This window comes from Dama dama, chromosome 5 (assembly GCF_033118175.1).
Source record: "Dama dama isolate Ldn47 chromosome 5, ASM3311817v1, whole genome shotgun sequence".
Classification (NCBI taxonomy): domain Eukaryota; kingdom Metazoa; phylum Chordata; class Mammalia; order Artiodactyla; family Cervidae; genus Dama; species Dama dama.
The window spans coordinates 131990542-132011744 of record NC_083685.1 but is presented as its reverse complement, the minus strand read 5'-3'; the positions used below and the strand labels follow the sequence as shown (position 1 = coordinate 132011744).

Here is a 21203-nt window from a genome sequence, read left to right as displayed (position 1 = left end):
AAATGAGATGACACAATATACATTATATATCTCAGCAGCGTCTGGCACAGTATGCTTTCAGCAAATGGCTCTTGCTATTACTTTTATTATTGTTGTTGCTGAAATAGCTTTATGATAAAATTATCTAAACAAATGTTTTGGAATATTTTCAATAATCAAGATAACTGCATATCACACTAAGTCATTTCTCTTCCATTTTTTCTCTTTATACTTGTTATTATTAAAATGCCCACATTTTTCTCTTTATGCCTTTTATTATTAATAAGTAATTGTGGCCTAATTGTTACTAATTATCATGTATATATACACTGTTTTGTAAGAGAACTGTCAGTTTGTTTTTCACATCCTGTGAGGTACTAATCAGATATGCACATACACATCAATTAGCTTCCCGCTGCCTGAAATAGCACCAAAACTGGTTTAAGCCAGAAAGAAATTTGAATTAGGCTCACCTAACTACAAAGTCCAGGCACAGCAAGCTGGATTTAGGACTCAGGTCAAGTTGTCGGGGGCTCAGGTTCTCCCCCTGACTCAGCTCTGCCTTTTCCTGGATGGACTTCGGTTGTTGGCGTTGCATATAGAAAAATGGCTGCAGCATATCCACCCCCCTGTAGCCTCTCAGAGTTTAGATTCAGAGGGAAAGAGCACCAGACCCTTTCCCAGAAGGCTCAGCAAAAGTCTCGTGATGTCTCATTGGTTCTTATGGGGTCACATATCTGACCTTGAGCCAATCAGTCCCTGAGTTTAGGGCTATTAGACTCGGATTGGCGAGTTCTGGTCACATGACACCCCTTGATTTTTCTTTTTTTTTGGTGGCGCCCTCTCTTCAGGGGCCACACTTCCTCAGAGTGGGGGAGAGGTAATGACTCAGAGGGGAATCATGGGCTTTTATTACCAGGTAAGGGGATAGATGGATACTGGGTGGTCAAACAGCTTAATGTGACGTTAGGCTCTTTTTGTAGATCAGAAGCAGATCACAGGAGTCAGTAGATTTGGATTAGAAGTTTGGTTTCTGATTCCAGCTTTTTTGTCTGTGAAGTTTTTTGTATTGGTGGTCAAAAATCCCACGCGATACGGACTTTGATTCTCTGTAGCCTTAGTTGCAGAATTATTAGACTGAAAGTTGGAGGTTGCATAGGAAGCATTTCTCCACCTTCTGGTTATAAAAGAAAAGAGAAGCCTCATGGCTTGCTATATTTTGTAATACTCAGCATCATGTTTCATTTATAAATTTGTCTCATTTATAAATTTGATGTATTGTTGGTAGTGTGATCCTGACTTGAGAAGTATCGATTTTGTAGCATCAGTAGCTGCTGCTCAGCTGTGACCTTGATCAAAAGGCTGGTTGAGAGTAACTATTCAGATAGATAATTAAGCCAGCTGAGATAGGAGTGGGGCTAGAATTTATAATTAATAGGTTTTTGAAACCTTCTCTTGTTCTTTCTCCATGTCTTTAGGATTTTTGTCCCTGAGTCATGGAAGACAGAAGAGCTGAGAAGTCATGTGAACAAGCGTGTGAATCACTGAAGAGGCAGGACTATGAGATGGCCCTCAAGCACTGCACAGAGGCCCTCCTTTCTCTTGGCCAATACTCCGTGGCTGACTTTACAGGGCCCTGTCCGCTGGAGATAGAGAGCATCAAGATTGAGAGTCTTCTTTATAGAATTGCCTCCTTTTTGCAGCTGGTGAGTCGACACTGTCAGTGAGCCAGTGGTGGACCATGTTAAATGACCTTTTTCTTTGAGCGGGGACTGTTGATGGTCATTCCCTCTGCAGATCATCAAATTCTGGGCTGAGGAGTTGTGTGAAGTGGCTAGGGATTGCTGAACATCTTTGCTGAAAAGCAACTGTGTTTTTAAGACCTGAAAGTTTTACTGTTGTATAGCATTTTTGACTGTTCACTCAATTCAGCAAATGTTTATTGAGTGCATACTATGTGGTGGACACTGTTCTAGGTATTTGTTTTATATTGGTGAAAAAGAAAGATCCCTCCTTCATAGTACTTTTTCTAGTATTGTGAAGGGGCAGGCAATAAAGAATAGGCATTATAAGTAAGTAAACACTTTGGATTGTTAGAAAGTAACAGTTTGCATGAAAGACATAAAATAGAGGGTTTCTAGGGTTAGGGATAGGATTGCAATTTTTAAGTTACAGGCAGAGGGAACTGTCAGTGCAGACTTCCTCAGGCAGGAGCATGCCTGCCGCATTTGAGGGACAGCTCTGGAGTCCAGTGTGTGGGAGTAACGCACACAGTGAGGGAGTGCAGCCTGGCTAGACCCTATGGGGTCTCCAGGTCACTGTGAGGTCTGGTTTCTGTTCTGCTTGAGGCAGAGCACTCTTGTGCGATTTTGAGCAGGGCATTGGCGTGATCTGATATAATAGGAATCATTTGGTCTCTGTGTTGAGAATAGAGTTTAAAGTGTAAGGGTTAAGAGTAGACACAGGGAGGCTAGTTCGGAAGCTATTAGAATAATCTAGGCCAGAGATTAAAAGACGCTTACTCCTTGGAAGGAAAGTTATGACCAACCTGGACAGCATATTAAAAAGCAGAGACATTACTTTGTCAACAAAGGTCCGTCTAGTCAAGGCTAGGGTTTTCCCAGTGATCATGTATGGATGTGAGAGTTGGACTATAAAGAAAGCTGAGCACCGAAGAATTGATGCTTTTGAACTGTGGTGTTGGAGAAGACTCTTGAGAGTCCCTTGGACTGCAAGGAGATCCAACCAGTCCATCCTAAAGGAGATCAGTCCTGGGCGTTCATTGGAAGGACTGATGTTGAAGCTGAAACTCCAATAATTTGGCCACCTGATGTGAAGAGCTGACTCATTGGAAAAGACCCTGATGCTGGGAAAGATTGAGGACAGGAGGAGAAGGGGATGACAGAGGGTGAGATGGTTGGATGGCATCATCGACTCAATGGACATGGGTTTGGGTGGACTCTGGGAGTTGGTGATGGACAGGGAGGCCTGGCGTGCTGCGGTTCATGGAGTCGCAAAGGGTCGGGCACGACTGAGTGACTGAACAGAACTGAACTGAGGCCAGAGATGAAGTGGATTAGATCAAAATGGTAACCATGGAGGTTTGTGAGAAGTGGTTTGGTTCTGGCTGTATTTTGAAGGTAGAATGAAGCAGATTTCCTGGTGTATGGAAGGCAAGAGAGTGAGAGATCTAGAGCAGTCATAGCTCACTTACTTTGAGTTTTTATGTCTGAGCGGTTGGCAGAGTGGAGTTACCTCCCACTGAGATGAGGGTCTGTGGATGGGGAGCAGGTCTTATGGGAAAGAGTTCATTTTGGACACACTCAGTTTGAGGTGACACTTAGATGCCCCGCCAGAGATGCGGAGTAAGCAGCTGGGTGTGCGTGTGTGAGGTCTGGGCTGCAGGTGTTACTTTCAGAGTCTGTGGTCTGTGGATGATAAGAGCCTCAGGCCTGGGTGAGATCACTAGGGAGTGAGTGTAGACAGAGAGGAGGAGATGACTGAGGACTTGGTCTTACGGCACTGGTTTAAGAGTTGGAGAGAAGAAGCAAAGCATCCTGAAGAGCAACCCATGAGGCTAAGGAAAACCATGAGAGTAGGGTGTCCTGGGCGCCAAAGGAGGAGAACCTGTCCAAGTGAGCAGATGCTCAGCATGTCCATTGCTGGAATAGACGTGGAGAATTGAGAATCGACCAAAAATGACAGTGTATCTAAATGGGTGCATGTAAATATATCTGACTGGTGGCAGCCACTGGTGATTTACATGGAGTGGGGAGTGAAAGCCGGATAAAAGAGAGTTTAAGAGAAAGTCAGAAAAAAAAGAGAAAGTCATATGGAAGGAATTTGAATACATGATACAGACAATTCTTGAGGAGCTTTGCCCCATTGAAGCACACACACACACACACACAAAGGAATGGAAACTAGTGGGAGAAGTGAAGTCAAGAAAAGAATTTTTTCAGATGAGAGAAATAAGAGCTTGTTTGTTTATAGGACTAAACTGAAAGAAAACAAAAAGTTAATGATGTTTGAGAAGTGGAAGAGGCTTGCCAGAGTGATGTTCCTGAGTAGGCCGTGGGGCGTGTCTGCACAGGTGGTAGGCGTGGCTCTGTCTGGGACAGGCGGGAGGCAGAGGGCGGGCAGGAAGTAGGCAGGCAGGGTGCTGACCCTCAGGGACAGTCTCTTTGCAGGACAGCCGTTCACTCAGCACAGTGAGTGAGTAGCTGAGAATGAGGATGGGCTAGAGGGTTCTGGTGACTCGAGGTTAAAGGAGGTGAGAAGGAGGGAGTAAGTAAATGGCTAGGGAAGTGTGCGGTGAGGTTTACTTGGAGAGGATTGTGTAATCCTCAGCACATGAGTTAGCCTTGGTCTGTGAGTGGTAAGTTTGCAACATTAATGATTAAACTTTGAAACAAAGCTGCAGCCTTTTGATAAAATCTGTTTTAAGAGGCCTTGAACTACTTAACTTTATCTTGTGTCTTTTATTTTGCAGAAAAACTATGGGCAAGCTGATGAAGATTGTAGGCATGGTATGTTTAAAAACAAGATTCTCTTCTGCTTTGAAGATTTTGAATTATTTCATTGAGCAGTGTTTAAGATTTGATTTTTTCATATACTGATTTCAGTAGTGATTTTAATATGAAAAAACCCCACTTTGTGGTGATGACTAATCTGGATGGCTTTTCTGGTATGATGGGTGTGCACATGAGCATGGTTCCTAACACAAGTGGTGGCATTGCTGTCACTCCCTTGGGAACATTGATAATGCCTTTTGAAAGTTTGTGTGAGTATTTTCAGTCAACAAAGAGCTATATTTTAAGAACTATAACACATAACACACATTGATTAAAATGTTAAGCTTGGATAAATTGGAAAGCTGGACCTCTGTCTCCTACAATGTTTTTTTTTTCCCCTTCATTAGAAGATTTTCCTTAGAGAGAAGAGACTGACTAGAATGCTCTTTAGTGCTTTTTCCTGTTTTCTTTTGGTCAGGAAATTGATTAATAAGATTCTTGCTCTTTGGGTGCTCATAAACTAGAAATCCTTTTCTTCAAGATGGCTGCCATTCTCTAGAGCGAGTCTAGGAGTGAGTGGGAGAGGGGCTCAGAGTGTGTTCTCACACACTCTTGGTGGGAGTTTTGCATAGCTCAGTGATTTGGATAATGGAATATTTCAATTATCTAAATTGGGAGGAGGGCTGAGGTGTTTAACGTAAACTAAAGTTCTTTTCCTATTTGCTCTTTTGTGTCAAAACTTTTTCAAAGTACTAGCTATTTTTGTTGTAAACCTTACAGAATGTAAATCTTACCTACTTCTGTGGCATATTGGACACATTGAACCATTCATTGACGATTCAGTGACCTCTCTGTAAACCTTGCTTCATAGAATTGTGCACTTTGGGAGATGACTGGCGTTTGAGAGATACTGAGTACAATCTTTACTCCCTGTAGACGTTTAAAAGTTACTAACAAGCCAGATAATAAGTCAAATAACATAGACGGGCCCACTACCCCTTCTTCCCGTATGAGGAAGTCGTGTCATTAGTGCTGCATCTTCTTCACCTTTCTCTACAGTGAGCAAAAATGCTTGTAATACATTACATACATACCTAGGGTTTTTTCTTTAAAAATTAGAAAAGAATTATGTGATCATAACAAAATTGTTTGCTTTCTTCCATAGCAGTATAGATGATGGATATCTTGCCCCAGCTCCAGCACCATAGTGCACGATGTAGGTAGCCGTCATTTATTCAGCTGCCCCATGGTGGTGGGCGTTCAGGCGGCTCTCTGTGATAACCACACATGGTTTCTTACCGTTGCCTTTATCTCTGTGTGGTGGTCTTAACAGTTAGATACCTGGACGAAGAAGCTTTAAGAGTTGATTGTCTGGGTTAAAATATACATATAATTTTAATAGACACTTTCAGATTAGTTTCAAATGCACACATTTTTAAATAGTTCAGAAAAAATGAAGTAAATATGGCAAAAGATGACAACCTAAGTTTCAAGAATATGAATGCTTATTATACTATTTCCCCTAGTTTCTCATCCTAAATTTTTCATAGTTTAGAAAATTATGAAAAATTCTCATATCTCATTTCACAGTCTCACATATCAGCAATATGTGAGAATGCCTGTTTCCTGTGATCTCAGTAACTGGAACCTCTCAGTCTTGACATTGTGACAATCTCATGTGTGAGAAATGACCTCTTTAATTTTCGCTTCCTTGAGTACTAACGAGGTTGATACTTTTCATTTTTTGGAGACATACAAAGTCCCAGGAGATTAAATGACTTGCAAAAAGTTGTGGAAGAGTAAATGTTGTTAGTGCAGGAGCACATGGAAGAGTGTTGCATTTTTTGTTAATTGTTTTACTTAGCATTTTTAAGTTAGGTATTATTTTACAACTGCTGAATTAACAATATAAAAATTTAACCTGGAAACCTTGGAGATGAAGGATAGGTCTGTTACCTGGATTGTGATCACAGTAACATGAAAATATATGTATGAAAAAATAAAAATAAAAAAAAAAAAAAAGAAAGTATATGTATGTCCAAACTCATTAGATTGTATACATTAGTTACGTGCAGTTTTTGTATACTGATTCTGTTTCTGTAATGTAGGGAGAAAACCACTGTCTCAGATAAGGTTGCAGTGAAATGAGTGTATGCTTGTGGTGATGGTGGTGGGGGGCGCGGTATGAAGCAGAATACAGCTTGGTAATATGTTCATACCTTTGACCCACTAATCTCAGTTCTGGGACACTGTCCCAAGTAAATATTTCAAAACAAGGAAAAAATTGTCTGTGGAATGGTGTTCATTGCAGTGCTGTGTGGAAAAGGGGGGAATTGGTTAGCTTGCACTGATGGTTCAATGGTTACATTCTGTGCATTCCTTGTTACCATTTATGTGATAAGTAAGAACATGGAAATGCTTACTTAATGTAAAGTTGTTCATTTGAAGTAGACATTTGGAAATATTGTCAAAAGTTTTTGTGTATATATTGCTAGTTGTAGAGTTCTGTTTTATATTATATATAATTTTTTTCTCTCCCCTGTTGGTAACTTTTGTTTGAAGAATAGTTGATTTACAGTATTACTGTAGTTTCGGGTGTACAGCGAGGTTATTTTTATATAAGATAAAATACCACGGTTAGGCAGTCAGTTAGTAATAAAAAACAAGACCAGAGTCTTGGCCTCTGTTAATTATTATCCTGGTTAGTGTGCTGGGCGCCCGGGCAGTTCCCTCTGCAGGGCCCCAGACCTTGTTTGCATTTGAGGTACTGCAGGATCCCTTGCTGTCAGGATCAGCTTGCATTCCTTGCAGCTCTCAACAGGCCTCATTGCAGCTACCCTCCCCGCTTCTCCCTCCACTCACTGCTTCTGACCCTAATTTCGCTTTCTCACACAGGGATGGGAAACCAGACAAACAGTCTTTGTCATGGAGTTAAAAAATTTAAATTCTTTTTTATTATGAAAAACTTACAAGGAGAAACTAGGGGAAATAGTATAATAAGCATTCATATTCTTGAAACTTAGGTTGTCATCTTTTGCCATATTTACTTCACTAATTTTTTTCTGAACTATTTAAAAATATTTATAGATACCATGATATTTATTCCTAAATACTTCAGTATCCATCTGTAATAAATAAGATCATAACTGTATAACCACAGTCTTATTACTAACCTAATAAAAGTGACCATAATTCCCTAATATCCAAAACCCAATCCATAGTCAGATTTACCTGATTGTCCCCAAAATCTGTGGTTTTTTTTTTTTAATGGCTGATTTGTTTAAGGCAGGAACTAATCAAAGTCATAAGATTTGAAAGTTGGAGTTCTGCTTAAATAAATAGATTCTGAGTGAGGACTCAAGGGCATCTTGAAAATAAACTACAGAGACTTTAAGTTCAGAGAGGTTAGTTCTGAGGTTGGTGGTGTGTTCTGGATAGTGAGGATTGTCAAGCCAGTGGCAATGAGTAAGTCTGAGTAAATCTGTTTCATTACCTGAACATAAGCTGTATTTGGCATAACAGGAAAACTTCCATAAAATAAAAGATTTTTCTTGTGCTTTTGAAATATTCATCATATAGGAAACTCACATTTTTTACACTAACAAAATAGGATGAGGTAAATGGAGAAAATGAAATCAAACGGTTGTCTTAGCAACTGAAAGAGATTTGTGCTACATGTAATATGTAAGTCAAGCTCAATCATTATAACTGGATATTTTTCATACAGCTGCAAGATTCTTAAGCCCTAGCTGAGAGTGTCATTAATTTAAGAAATTAATACAAACAGGAGTTTGGGGCATCTGTTGATATTTATTATATTAATACTTCCCCTGTGAAGTGACTCAGTAACCAAAAAGCCCTGTTGAATAGATGCTGACTGACCTAAAAAAGGCAAATTGATACGTGACTGATTGAACCTTCTGCACTTTTCTTTTTCTCTGAAGAGTTTTCATTAAATAGATTTTATGGTAATTAAACATTTTTTTTGGAAAAATAGTTAATAAGGGTAATAATATTTATTCAGGATTTTCTCTGAGTCAGACCCTCTGAAATAGTTTGTTTAATCATACTGTAATACTATTCCAATTTTACAGGTGATGAGTGAGATTAAGTAACTTGCTTAAGAGCACAGAGACTGTCTAGAACTGGACTGTGGTTTTGAAGTGAAGTCTTTCTGATCTGAAAGGCCGTGCTCCTTCTCTTTTATCTGTCCTAAGCTATAATCTGTGTATTCTTTGGAGTTTTATAGACATTATTCTGTTTAGTATAATAAATTTGGGGGAGGAAAGGTATATGGGTATCTTATATTCTAGAAAGGATTAAAAAAAAAAAACAAACTGAGGCTTAGGGTGACATTGATAATCATTAGTAGAGTTGGACAAGAATTTGGATCTTTAAGCCAGGTTTTCCTATTGCCAAGACTTTTAAATAGTAGAATTGTTCCAGTAATATTTCTTATTCTTTAGATCCGGTTGCTGCAGAGTCACTGGAAGTTGCAAAGATAGTGCAGAGTGATCCCATGTACTGTTCCCCCCACTGGTTACATCTTACATAACCATAGTATAATATCAAAACTAGGAAGTTGACTTTGGTTCAATGACTATGTGTAATTCTATGTCATTTTACTATGTGTGGATTCATGAAACCACCAGCACAGTCGAGATACAGAACTGTTCCATCACGTGAAGACCTTTTTTTGTGCTGCCTTGTATAGTTACACTCATGGTCCTACCTCCCTGTGTAACCCTGGCAACCACTAATCTGTTCTCCATCTCTATAGTTTTGTCCTTTTGAAAAGAACACACAATAGAACCATATTGTTTGTGACCTTTTTAAGATAACTTTTTCCCTCCCACCGTGTATTTGAGATCCATCCAAGTTTTTGACTGTATGAATAGTCCATCCATTTTTATGGCTGAATAGTATTCCGCAGCCCCTTCATTGATCATAGCCTTGTTGTGGTGAAGGGGCTTGCGTAACCCAGTGAGGCTATGAGCCACCCAAGACAGACGGGTCATGGTGAAGAGTTGTTACAAAATGTGGTCTACGGAGGAGGAAGTGGCAACCCACTCCAGTATTCTTGCCATGAGAACCCCACGAACAGTATGAAAAGGAAAAAGATAGGACACCAGAAGATGAGCCCCCTAGGTCGAAAACTTGTCCATTCTGCTACTGGGGAAGAGTGGAGGGCAATAGCTGTAGAAAGAACAAAGCAGTTGAGCCAAAGTGGAAATGATGCTCAGTTGTGGATGTGTCTGGTGGTGAAAGTAAAGCTAGATGCTGTAAAGAACAGTATTATATAAGAACCTTGAATGTTAGGTTCATAAATCATTGGACATGCTCAAGCAGGAAATGGCAGCAGTGAATATTGACATCTTAGGAATCAGTGAACTAGAATGGATGAGAATGAGTGAATTTAATTCCAAGGACCATTATATCTACAGTTCGCAAGAATCCCATCGAAGAAATGGAGTAGCCCTCATAGTCAACAAGAGAGTCTGAAATGCAGTATTGGGTGCAACCTCAAAAATGACAGAATGATCTTGAATCTTTTCCAAGGCAAACTATTCAACATTACAGTGATCCAAGTCTGTGCCCCAGCATAGATGATGCTGAAGAAGCCAAAGTTGACCAGTTCTGTGAAGACCTACAACACCTTTGAGAACTAACACCGAAAGATGTTCTTTTCATCACAGGGAATTGGAATGCAAAAGTAGAAAGTCAGGAGATACCCAGAATAACAGGCACAGTTGCCCTTGGAGTACAAAGTAAAGCAGAGCCAACAGAGTTTTGTCAAGAGAACACACTGGTCACACCAAACACCCTTTTCCAACAACCCAAGAGATGACCCTACACGTGGGAATCACCAGATGGTCAATACCAAAATCAAATAGTCTTCTTTCAAATTTTGGTGGTAAAGAAGACTCTTGAGAGTCCCTTGGACAGCAAGGAGATCAAAAGAAAGTCAATTCCAGATATTCATTGGATAGACTGGTGGTGAAGCTAAAGCTCCACTACTTTGGCTACCTACTGCAAAGAGTTGACTCTTTGGAAAGACCCTGAATCTTGGAAAGCTTGAAGGCAAAAGGAGAAGGGGACAGCAGAGGATGAGATACTTCATCACTGACTCAATGGACATGAATTTGAGCAAACTCTGGGAGGTAGTGGAGGACAGAGGAGCCTGGTGTGTTGCGGTTCATGGGGTCACAAAGAGTCAGACACGACCTAGTGACTGAAAACAATAACAAAGTGTTCTGCAGCATGGCTGTACCACAGTTGGTTCTCCAGCAGGAATCCAAGGCTTTGTGGAATAGGATCTCCCCTCTCACTCTTCATTGCCCTTAATGCCTATCAACTCTTTTAAGTTAAGTTCTTATATTTAAGTTGATAGGGATTAGCAAGTTAAATTATGAAATGCTAAGTTTGGAATAGAATGAAAATCAGGAAAGTGAGTGAATATTTAGTATTTGAGTTAAGTTTGAGGACTGTTATCTTTCAAGTGTGGAAACTCCCTTTTTCCTATGTGTAGATGTTTGAGAAAGCAGTAGTCTTTGAACTTAGGTCCTTTGAACTCAATTGCAAGAGGCTCATCATGGTCGTATGACTGTTCTGGGCCTTTTCTTATCTATGCAGGGTGTCAGTTATAGTCAGAAGTGACATCATAAATTTATTTCATGTTGTTTTTCACTCATGGGATAAATACTAGCATTAATTTTATATTAGCTGAAATTATATTTATACATAAAAAGAGAAGATTTAAAATGAGTGGTAGCTTGCCCTTTAAAAATCTCAGTTAAAACTGTACCAAGAGGACGCTGAAATCAAGATGATTGTGAACCCCTGAAAGCACAGTGTCTCCCACAGGGCACAGAAAACAAAAGAGTGGCAAAGTGCCGGTGTTTCTCAGTAAGTGAGTTTTTTTTTTTTTTTTTTTTAAGGAAAATAAGCAAATCAGCCGTGGAAACAGTAAAGTAAGGGAGGGTCTCAGCACAGAATTTCCCACAGTCAGGATTTCCTCAGAGTGCTTAACAGTGGAGATGGCAAGATGTTGGCTTTTGACATTGAAATGAAGGCTGTGAAAGAGTTTTAGATTTAAAAAAATAGTTAAATTGATCTTTTTAAGTAGAAAAAGCTTCTTCCAGTTTTTGAACAGTTAACACAGATGAACTTTCCAGTAACTATATAGCAAATGCATCGTGAAAATTAGAATTCTTTATGAAGAGGAAGTTGAAGTCTCTGCAAGCAGCATATTCTCTCTCTCTTTCTAATGCACACACAGTATGACAGGTACTTTTGCAAATACTGTTTTAACAGTGCCTTATGTGAAAAGTTCATTCAAGCATGTAGATGAAATAAAAACCTTTTATGATATGCTGGGGAACGAAGTTTCAGGTTTGTTTCTGTGCTTATGTGTGTTGTCAGCTTTTTACTGTGTATAATTTTGTATTTGTATAGTGGTGAGGAAGTTGAGGTATATTCATTGTGTGTCGCTTGCTCCTTAGAAGAAAAGTTATGACCAACCTAGACAGCGTATTAAAAAGCAGAGACATTACTTTGCCAACAAAGTTCTATCTAGTCAAAGCTATGGTTTTTCCAGTAGTCATGTACGGATGTGAGGCTTGGACAATAAAGAAAGCTGAGCACCAAAGAATTGATGCTTTTGAACTGTGGTGTTGGAGAAGACTGTTGAGAGTTCCTTGGACTGCGAGGAGTTCGAACCAGTCCATCCTAAAGGAGATCAGTCCTGTGTGTTCATTGGAAGGACTGATGCTGAAGCTGAAACTCCAATACTTTGGCAACGTGATGGGAAGAACTGCCTCATTGGAAGAGACCCAGATGCTGGGAAGGATTGAAGGAGGGAGGAGAAGGGGACGACAGAGGATGAGATGGTTGGATGGCATCACCGACTCAATGGACATGAGTTTGAGCAAGCTCCGGGAGTTGGTGATGGACAGGGAGGCCTGGCTTGCTGCAGTCCATGGGGTCGCAAAGAGTTGGACATAACTGACCGACTAAACTGAACTGAACTGAAGTTGCTTCAGTCATGTCCAACTCTTTGCAACCCCATGGACTGTAGCCCACCAGGCTCCTCTGTCCATGGGATTCTCTAGGCAAGAATATTGCGGTGCATTGCCATGCTCTCCTCCAGAGGGTCTTCTCAACCCAAGGATTGAACCCCTTTGCTTCTCCTGCTTTGGCAGGAGGGTTCTTAACCACTCGTGCCACCTGGGAAGCCCCATGTTATTGAATTAGCTCTAAAATTTAAGCTGGAATGCTGAAAATAAGCCAGGAGAAATAACCTATTTTTCTATAGTATGAAAATATCCAGAAGAAAGTAGTCCAAGAGCCTTTACGCTGAACTGCAGTTGAAGGAAAGGGTACTTTAAAGAATATACAATAAGATCTCAGCTTTAAAGTTTACTGTATACACAAGGGTTAGGTTGTAAAAGAGATAACAAAGATTGTTGTGACTGAGTTGAAGCACCAAATACTGAAAGCAGTAAGAGCAAGGTAGCAGGGATGTGGGGACAAGAAGAGAAAGCAAGAGAATGAGAGAAGGTATATTATAGAATTTAAACCTAAAGGTGAAATATTTAGAAGAGGTCTAATGATACCAAGCATTGAATTTTGTTAGGGCTTTTCATTTTCCAAAAGCATTTTATTAAGGAAATATTTTATCTGCAAAGACTTTGGTAGTAAGGACATAAAGTGCCACTAAAGCTGCAGCCCACATGCCTTAAAGTATTATGTATTACAGTTGGAAGGAAAGAGAGAGCAAGGGTGAGAAGGGTAGAGACAGGAGAAGGAGAGTGGGGAAAAAAACTGGAAACATGGACACTGGTGAGAGATCTGCCACAGAACTGTTATTTTGATTTATGTCATGTTTTCTGATACTTGTTATAAATGGACATTTTGGGGTGACTTAAGTCTTCCATCATTTGGAGTCTGTTTATATACTCCTCCCCCATCCCTAGGATATATTCAGCTACAAGTTTTTGGCCAGAGATTAAATGGCTGATATTTAGGAAGGAATTTATTTATAAATGACAAGTTTTTAATGTATTTATTAAATGGATCTATTTTTATTTTTATTTAAAATTTATTTTAAATTGGGGGATAATTGCTTTGCAGTGTTGTGTTCATTTCTGCCATACAACAGTGTGAATCTGCCGTAAGTGCCTGTGTCCCCTTCCTCTTGAGCCTCCCTCCCACCACACCCCCTCCCATCATTTTTATTTTTGATTCAGTTCCTGATGGGTTGGTTTGGAGAATGTGATCATATCCAAGTGGTGAGTAAGTTCATTTTGTTAATGACTCAAAGATTTAGTTTAGTGGTAATTTAAAAATTTCTTTTGAGACTATTGGAAAAATACCACCTTGATTAGGCTATGGTCTTCAGTACAAGATTTTAGAAATAACTAAGGACTTGATAAGAGAAATAATGTAAAATGGTCATGTTACTGAAAAAATACAAGACTAATACTCAGCATTTACTGAACTTTAAACTTGTTTTAAGTGATCTTACTTATGGCAGGCAATACTTTACAGGCAAGGGGAATTACATTTTAATTGTTTATCCTCTGTTTTTGGTAGCCAGGGGCTACCTTACAGAGACTGTTTTGGTCGAAGCAGTTGAATGAATGCATGCGTGTGTGCTTAGTCATTCAGTTGTGTCCAACTCTTTGCGACCCCATGGACTGCAGCCTGCCAGGCTCCTCTGTCCATGGGGATTCTCCAGGCAAAAATACTGAAGTGGGTTGCCATGCCCTCCTCCAGGGGATCTTCCTGTCAGGGATTGAACCCAGGTCTCCTGCATTGCAGGCGGATTCCTTACTATCTGAGCCACCAGGGAAGCCCAAGAATACTGGAGTGGGTAGCCTATTCCTTCTCCAGAGGACCTTCCCAACCCAGGAATCAAACCAGGTTTTCCTGCATTGCAGGTGGATTCTTTACCAGCTGAGCTACCAGGGAAGCCCAGTTGAATGAATACTTCTTTAATATTACTCATTTTCTGGTCCAGAACATTCCAAGTAAGAGACACTTTAGGTCTTAGAAAATCTTAGAAAAACTTAAGAATGAAAAGGGATAGAGCCTTGAATTTCACATCACAGCTAAGGTGCTCAGATTTCTCCTTTGTAACTCAGAGGGTAGGAAGGAATTGTGTGCTCACAAAGTTCCACAGATAGCTGGTGGGGAGAGAATTTATTTGTAAGGAAACATAACTTTTTTACAGTTGCCCAAGATTAGATTATGTTTTAATGGCATCTCTTTTGGCAGGTTCAATAGCTGAGGCAAATTTTATTGTACACTAGGCCATACTTTGTATTCTTTCAGGCTTTTTCAAAATGTTAAAGATAATACAGTACCAGAGTGGCAGCATTGCAATTTGATTTTATATGACACAATAGCAGGATAGCTTTTTTACCTGTAACAGTTGACTGTTTCTTTGCCACAGTTCTTCATGTGGGATCCTACAAGGCATAAACTGAATTGTACTTAAAGACAACAATTAAAAGAAAGTACATCAGTAGTGTTTCTTGTCTGAAATGTTTAGAGAGAGGAAAAGGAAAAGACTAATATGGAGACATTCAAATATCAATAGAATGGCAGAACTTTTGTAAAATAAAATTCAGCTAATACTTTGTACAAAACCAAAGACCTTTGACAAGTGTTTGCAAAATATGTTGTTTAATACTTTTTAAACAAAGTGACATAATCATCTGAGACTGAAATATTCTTAAATTTTTTTTTCATTTTCCTGAAACATTCCTCAGCTCTTGATAACTAGTTTCTTAATATCCCAGTTACTCAAAAGGAGCTCAGATGTTTCCTCAAGTTTTCAATACTATTTTATAATTTTTAGAGGGTTAGGTAACATCTAGGGAACTCTTATGAGGAGATTGTGCTAGATATTTCATATAGTTAACATAGTTAATCTTTACCACAACCTTATTAGGTAGCTATTGTCACCTCCATTTTACAGGGAAGGAAGCAGGCTTAGAGAATGTGAATGATCCAGACTTTGGCAGAACTATTGTTTTTCTTAAAAACGTTTTCCTGACATTGTGTCATTTGATTCTTGCAACACAGTTTTCATGTTTCACTTCTACAAATGACCATGCTGAGGGCCAGAGAGGTAAAATGAGTTGCCAAAGGTCATATTTGAATAGTTTCAGGAAGAGTAAGATCTGAGGGAGATGTGGGCTTACTGTGGAGTTTTCTAAGGTGCTCAAGACGATCTTAAGGATATGTTACTCATGTATTGGAATTGTCAGTTGAAGACATGAGTGATCTGTAACATGGATGGAGTGAGAGCAGGTTGGTCTAAACTGAAAGTAATTGAACAAAACCTTCTTGAATATAGAGACTGCAACTTTCAAATCAGTTGCAGTTGCAAAAATCAGTTTTTAGTAAAACTGATTCAATAAAGGGAAACTCAACTTCAAAAAAGTAGGACCATGGCATCTCGTCCCATCACTTCATGGCAAATAGATGGGGAAAAAATGGAAACGGGTTAGGCTTTATTTTCTTGGGCTGAAAAATCACTGTGGATTGTGACTGCAGCCCTGAAATTATAAGATGCTTGCTCCTTGGAAGAAAAGCTATGACAAACCTAGACAGCATATTAAAAAGCAGACATCACTTTGCCAACAAAGGTCTGTATAGTCAAAGCTATGGTTTTTCCAGTAGTCATGCATGAATGTTCCACCATAAAGAAGGCTGAGTGCTGAAGAATTGATGCTTTCAAACTGTGGTGTTGCAGAAGACTCTTGAGAGTCCCTTGGACAGTAAGGAGATCAAACCAGTCCATCCTAAAGAAAATCAACACTGAAATGTTCAGTGTTCACCTGATGTGAAGAGCTGACTTATTGGTAAAGATCCTGATGCTGGGAAAGGTTGAGCGCAGGAGAAGAAGGGGGTGACAGAGATGATGGCATCTCTGACTCAATGGATGTGAGTTTGCGCAAACTCTGGGAGACAGGAAAGGACAGGGAAGGCTGGTGTGCTGCTGTCCACTGGGCTGCAAAGGGTTGGACACGACTGAGCGACTGAATAGCAACAGAAGGGATAAGGAATGACGCTACATGGTGATCAAGGGATCAGCTGAAGAAGATACAACAGTTATACATATCTATGGGCCCAACACAGGAGCACCTCAATACAAAAGGTAAATGCTAGGTCACAAAAGAGGAAATTGAAAGGAACACAGTAATGGTGGGGGGCTTCAGCACTCCACTTACACCAATGGACAGATAGATCATCTATACTGAAAATTAATAAAGAGGCACAGGCCTTAAATGACCCATTGGGTCAAATAGATTTAACTGATATTTATATTTATAGTATAAATATACTAAAACATCCATCCTAAAACATCAGAATATACTTTCTTCTCAAGTGCACATGGAACATTCTCCAGGATAGAGCACATCTTGGGTCACAAATGAAACCTTGGTAAATTTAAGAACCTTGAAATCATATCAGGTATCTTCTCTGACCACAATACTAGGAGATTAGAAATCGATTATAAGAAGAAAAATTGTAAAAAACACAAACACATGGACACTACACAGTATGCTACTTCATAACCAAGAGATCACTGAAGAAATCCAAGAAGAAATAAAAAAATATCCAGAAACAAAAGACAACGAAAATACGATGACCCGGAATCTATGGAATGCAGCAAAAGCAGTTCTAAGATGGAAGTTTATAACAATACAATCCTACCCCAAGAAACAAGCAATTTCAGATAAATAGCCTAACCTACACCTAAAGCAACTAGAGTCAACAACAACAACAACAACAAAAAAAACCCTAAGTTAGTGGAAGAAAAGAAATCATAAAAATTGGAGCAGAAATAAAAGAAATAGAAACAAAAAAACAATAGAAAAGATCAGTGAAACTAAAAGCTGATTTTTTTGAAAAAGATTATGAAAATGCATAAACCTTTAGCCAGACTCATTATGAAAAAAGGGGGGAGCACTCAATAAAGTTAGAAATGAAAAAGAAGAAGTTACAACTGACCCTGCAGAAATACAAAGGATCATAAAGACTACTACAAGCAACTATATGCCAATAAAATGGAAAACCTGGAAGAAATGGACAAATTCTTAGGAAGCAAGCAACTCAATCAAAAAATGGCTATAAGCCCTAAATACACATTTCTCAGAGAAGACATACAGACTGCCAACAAACACATGAAAAGATGCTCAACACCACTAATTTTTAGAGAAATGCAAATAAAAACTGCAATAAGGTATCACCTCACACAGGTCTGAATGGCCATCATCAAAAAAATTTACAAACAATAAATGCTGGAGAGAGCGTGGAGAAAAGGGAACCCTCTTACACTGTTGGTGGGAATGTAAGCTGGTGTAGCCACTATGAAGAACAGTATGGAGGTTCCTTAAAAAACTAAAAACAGAATGGCCATATGACTGAGCATATGCCCCCTGTTGAGCATATTGCCCAGTGGAAAGCGTGATTCAAAAATTACATGAGCCCCAGCTCTATTTACAGTAGCTGGGACATGGAAGCAACGCAAATCAGCAGAGGGATGGATAAGTGGTACGTATTGCAATGGAATATTTGTTGTTTAGTTGCCAGGTTGTGTCCCTACTCTTTGTAGTCCCATAGACTATAGCTCCCAGGCTCCTCTGTCCATGGGATTTCCCAGGCAAGAATACTGGAGTGGGTTGCCATTTCCTTCTCCAGGAGATCTTCCCAACCCAGGGATCAAATCTGTATCTCCTGTATTGGCAGGCAAGTTCTTTACCACTGAGCTATGAAGGAAGCCCACACATGAAATATTACTCAGCCATAAAAAGGAACAAAACTATGTCATTTGTAGAGAGGTGGATGAACCTAGTGTCTGTCAATACAGAGTGAAGTAAGTCAGAAAGAGAAAAATACATGTTAACACTTATTTGTGGAATCTAGAAAAATGGTAAAGATGATCTTATTGCAAAACAGAAATAAAGGCACAGATGTAGAGAACAAATGTAATGGATACCAGGAGGGAAAAGGAGGGGATGAATTGGAAGAGTGGAGTTTGACATATACACTACTGTGTGTAAAACAGATACCTAATGAGAAGCTACTCTACAGCACGGGACACTGCTGGGTGCTGTGTGGTGACCTGGATGGGAAGGAAATCCAAAAAGCAGATCTGTGTTGATGGATGGTTGGTTTACTTCCTGTGGAGCAGAAACTGACACAGCAGAGTAAAGTAACCAGAGTCCAGTTAAAAAAGAAATAGTCATGCCTGGGATAGTGCGCTAATGATAAAACAGAGAAACATGTGCTTTGAGTGTCACGTGGTTAATGATGGCTGTTCTTTCATGACAGTGCTGGGAGAAGGACTGGCCAAGGGAGACGGTGCCTTTCAGGCGGTGCTTTGCTGCATGCAGCTTAAAGGGAAGCTCCAGCCTGTGTCCCACATTCTTGCCAAGTCACTGACAGGAGAGTCCCTGGTATGTTGACCGGTTCTAAATTTGAGTGTCCAAAAATGGGTTCACATGGGGCTTCTTAGGTGTATTACCTGTGTCCTGTAGGTCCTGTCAGAAATCAAAGTTTGTGAGTAGCTGCTTCCTTCCTTTCAACATGCTCATATTTAAGCATTGGATTCTTGTATTAATGTAGTTTGTGATTAAGAGATAATTTTTAAAACTTTGAAAGTATAGAATAACTATAAGTGATTTTCTTTAGAGGTATAATTTAACAGAACCTGAAGGTATTTTTGAGTTTTAAAATGTTTCTGTGGATATATGATCTTATAGGTTTCTTAAATTTAGTCATTTATTGTATAAAATGCTTAAATTTATCTAAACTAAGTAATAATTACTTTTCTTTCTGATAGTGTTAATATTCATGACTGCTCTGATGAAGTTATCTCATTCTATTCAGACCTTGGGATAAATTTTTGTATGCACCGTTTAATTTTCTAGAGTTTTTGCCTGTTTTTGGATGACTTAATGGAAAGACTTCCTTTTTTGAACTTTAGAATTGACAATCTGTAGAAATTGAAAGAAAAGAGATGTTACAACTTTTTTTCACCAGTTGGTAGCTGTTACAAAACTGATACTTTTTGAGTCAGAATGAAAGTAAAAAAAAAATACATGTATACTTTGTTGTATTAATAACAGCATGAGTTCTCTGTACTTCTGAATTATGAACTGTGGAAAGCTGGAGCAAAGTTGTGTCTTCACTGCAGATAAATATATATCTGGTGAAAAAGAAGGAAATTAGGAAAGTACTTTGTATATTGTTGAGTGTAATATAATGACCCATCTCAGAGGGTAATTTAGTTATTTTCTAAGGAATTATTGTGCAGCGAATTGTTTAGTTGGCATAATAGTATCTTTTTATTTCACCATCTTAACAAATGAATATAAAAGCTAAGATATTTTATTAATATGGCAAAATTGTATGGGTATTTCGTTCTAAATAGATGATAAAGAATATTTCTCTTTATTATTTAGATAATTCTATCTTTAAGGATCTTTTCTATTTAAATTGAGCATATTACACAGTTTTACCTGTTGAATTTTTAAATTAAAATTAAGAAGCAGTTTTCTTTCAAATCTCAAGTGAAATTTGAATTTCTCAAGAGCTAATGTTTTATGTTTTCCTTCAACAGCTTTAATGAACCATCTTTAGGTGGTGTGATCATTGTATGTGAATCTGAATCTTAAGTAATTGAGTTCACCTATTTGTTTTAGGAATGGAGTTTTAAAAAGTTGAAGTTTATTTTTCTTTTTTACTTATCCTACTTTGAGTGATACTCATTGTGAATATGTTATTGAATTAATTTTAAATTCTTATGCAAGATGAATACAGTGTTTTAGGGCATACTGTATATTTTGTCCGGTTCATCTTTTTAACTTCCCACATAGAAGGTTGACTTTGTTATCACCTCTAATGGTAATGAGGATAGGAGAGGAGCATAGCATTAGTTTTCTTTTTATGGGTAAACCTTAGAAATAGCCAAAGAGTGAAAAAAAAAAAAAAAAGAAATAGCCAAAGAGTCAAGTTCAGAGTAAAAAACTAATATGCTGCTTGGTTTCCCCCTTTTTTATTTGCCCTTTCAGAATGGGATGGTAACAAAAGATTTGACAAGGCTGAAAACACTTCTTACAGAAACAGAGGTAAGACTATTTCAGCCAATCTCTTTGGGCAGAGTTTGACTTATTCTGAGTGGCTCGTGTTCAGTATTAAGACGTGGATGGTCACTGGGCATCAGAGGCTTTAACAGTGGGTAGGGAAGCTGTTAGACTTTCTGTAGCCAGGCTTGCTCCCATCCTGGGAGCTTTGCTTCCTCTCAAGGTGTCTGTGCATCCCAGGCCTTCTGTTTTGTCCCTAATTCTTTTTAGCTGTCTCTGTTCAATAAATGGAAAGGTGATTGGGAAATTTCGGTTTTTAACTACATCTGGCTATTAGAAAATATTTTCTAAGTAACTAATAAAAGTCTGTGATGTTTTTATGGAATGAGTTTAGGTGATGGAAATAATGTGTAACAGGGTAAATGGTGAACAAAAATATGCTCTGGTGATGACTTGAAGGCCAGGGACAGCAGGGCATGTAAAAGGACCATGGATTTGTAAGTCTCAAATTCCTGTTCCTCATACAGTCATGTAAATGTATTTTTATTTAGCTGTTTCATTTTATTTTTTCTTTTATTTTAAAAATAGGTGTTTTTGTCAGTTTTTA

General features: G+C 38.8%; 1 protein-coding gene across 14 annotated transcripts in view; it reads left to right on the top strand.

The window, feature by feature from the left end:
* HELZ (helicase with zinc finger) overlaps nt 1-21203 on the top strand; it is a 142027-nt gene that overhangs the window by 22166 nt on the left and 98658 nt on the right. For 13 of the 14 annotated variants that reach the window (XM_061145052.1, XM_061145056.1, XM_061145043.1 and 10 more), the window contains 4 exons: nt 1458-1685; nt 4472-4508; nt 18843-18967; nt 20585-20641. In XM_061145052.1, the coding sequence (XP_061001035.1) occupies nt 1476-1685; nt 4472-4508; nt 18843-18967; nt 20585-20641 (429 nt within the window). In that variant the 5' untranslated portion in view covers nt 1458-1475. Of the gene's footprint in view, nt 1-1457; nt 1686-4173; nt 4358-4471; nt 4509-18842; nt 18968-20584; nt 20642-21203 lie in introns of those variants that run through there. The other variant, XM_061145057.1, reaches the window with a different exon arrangement.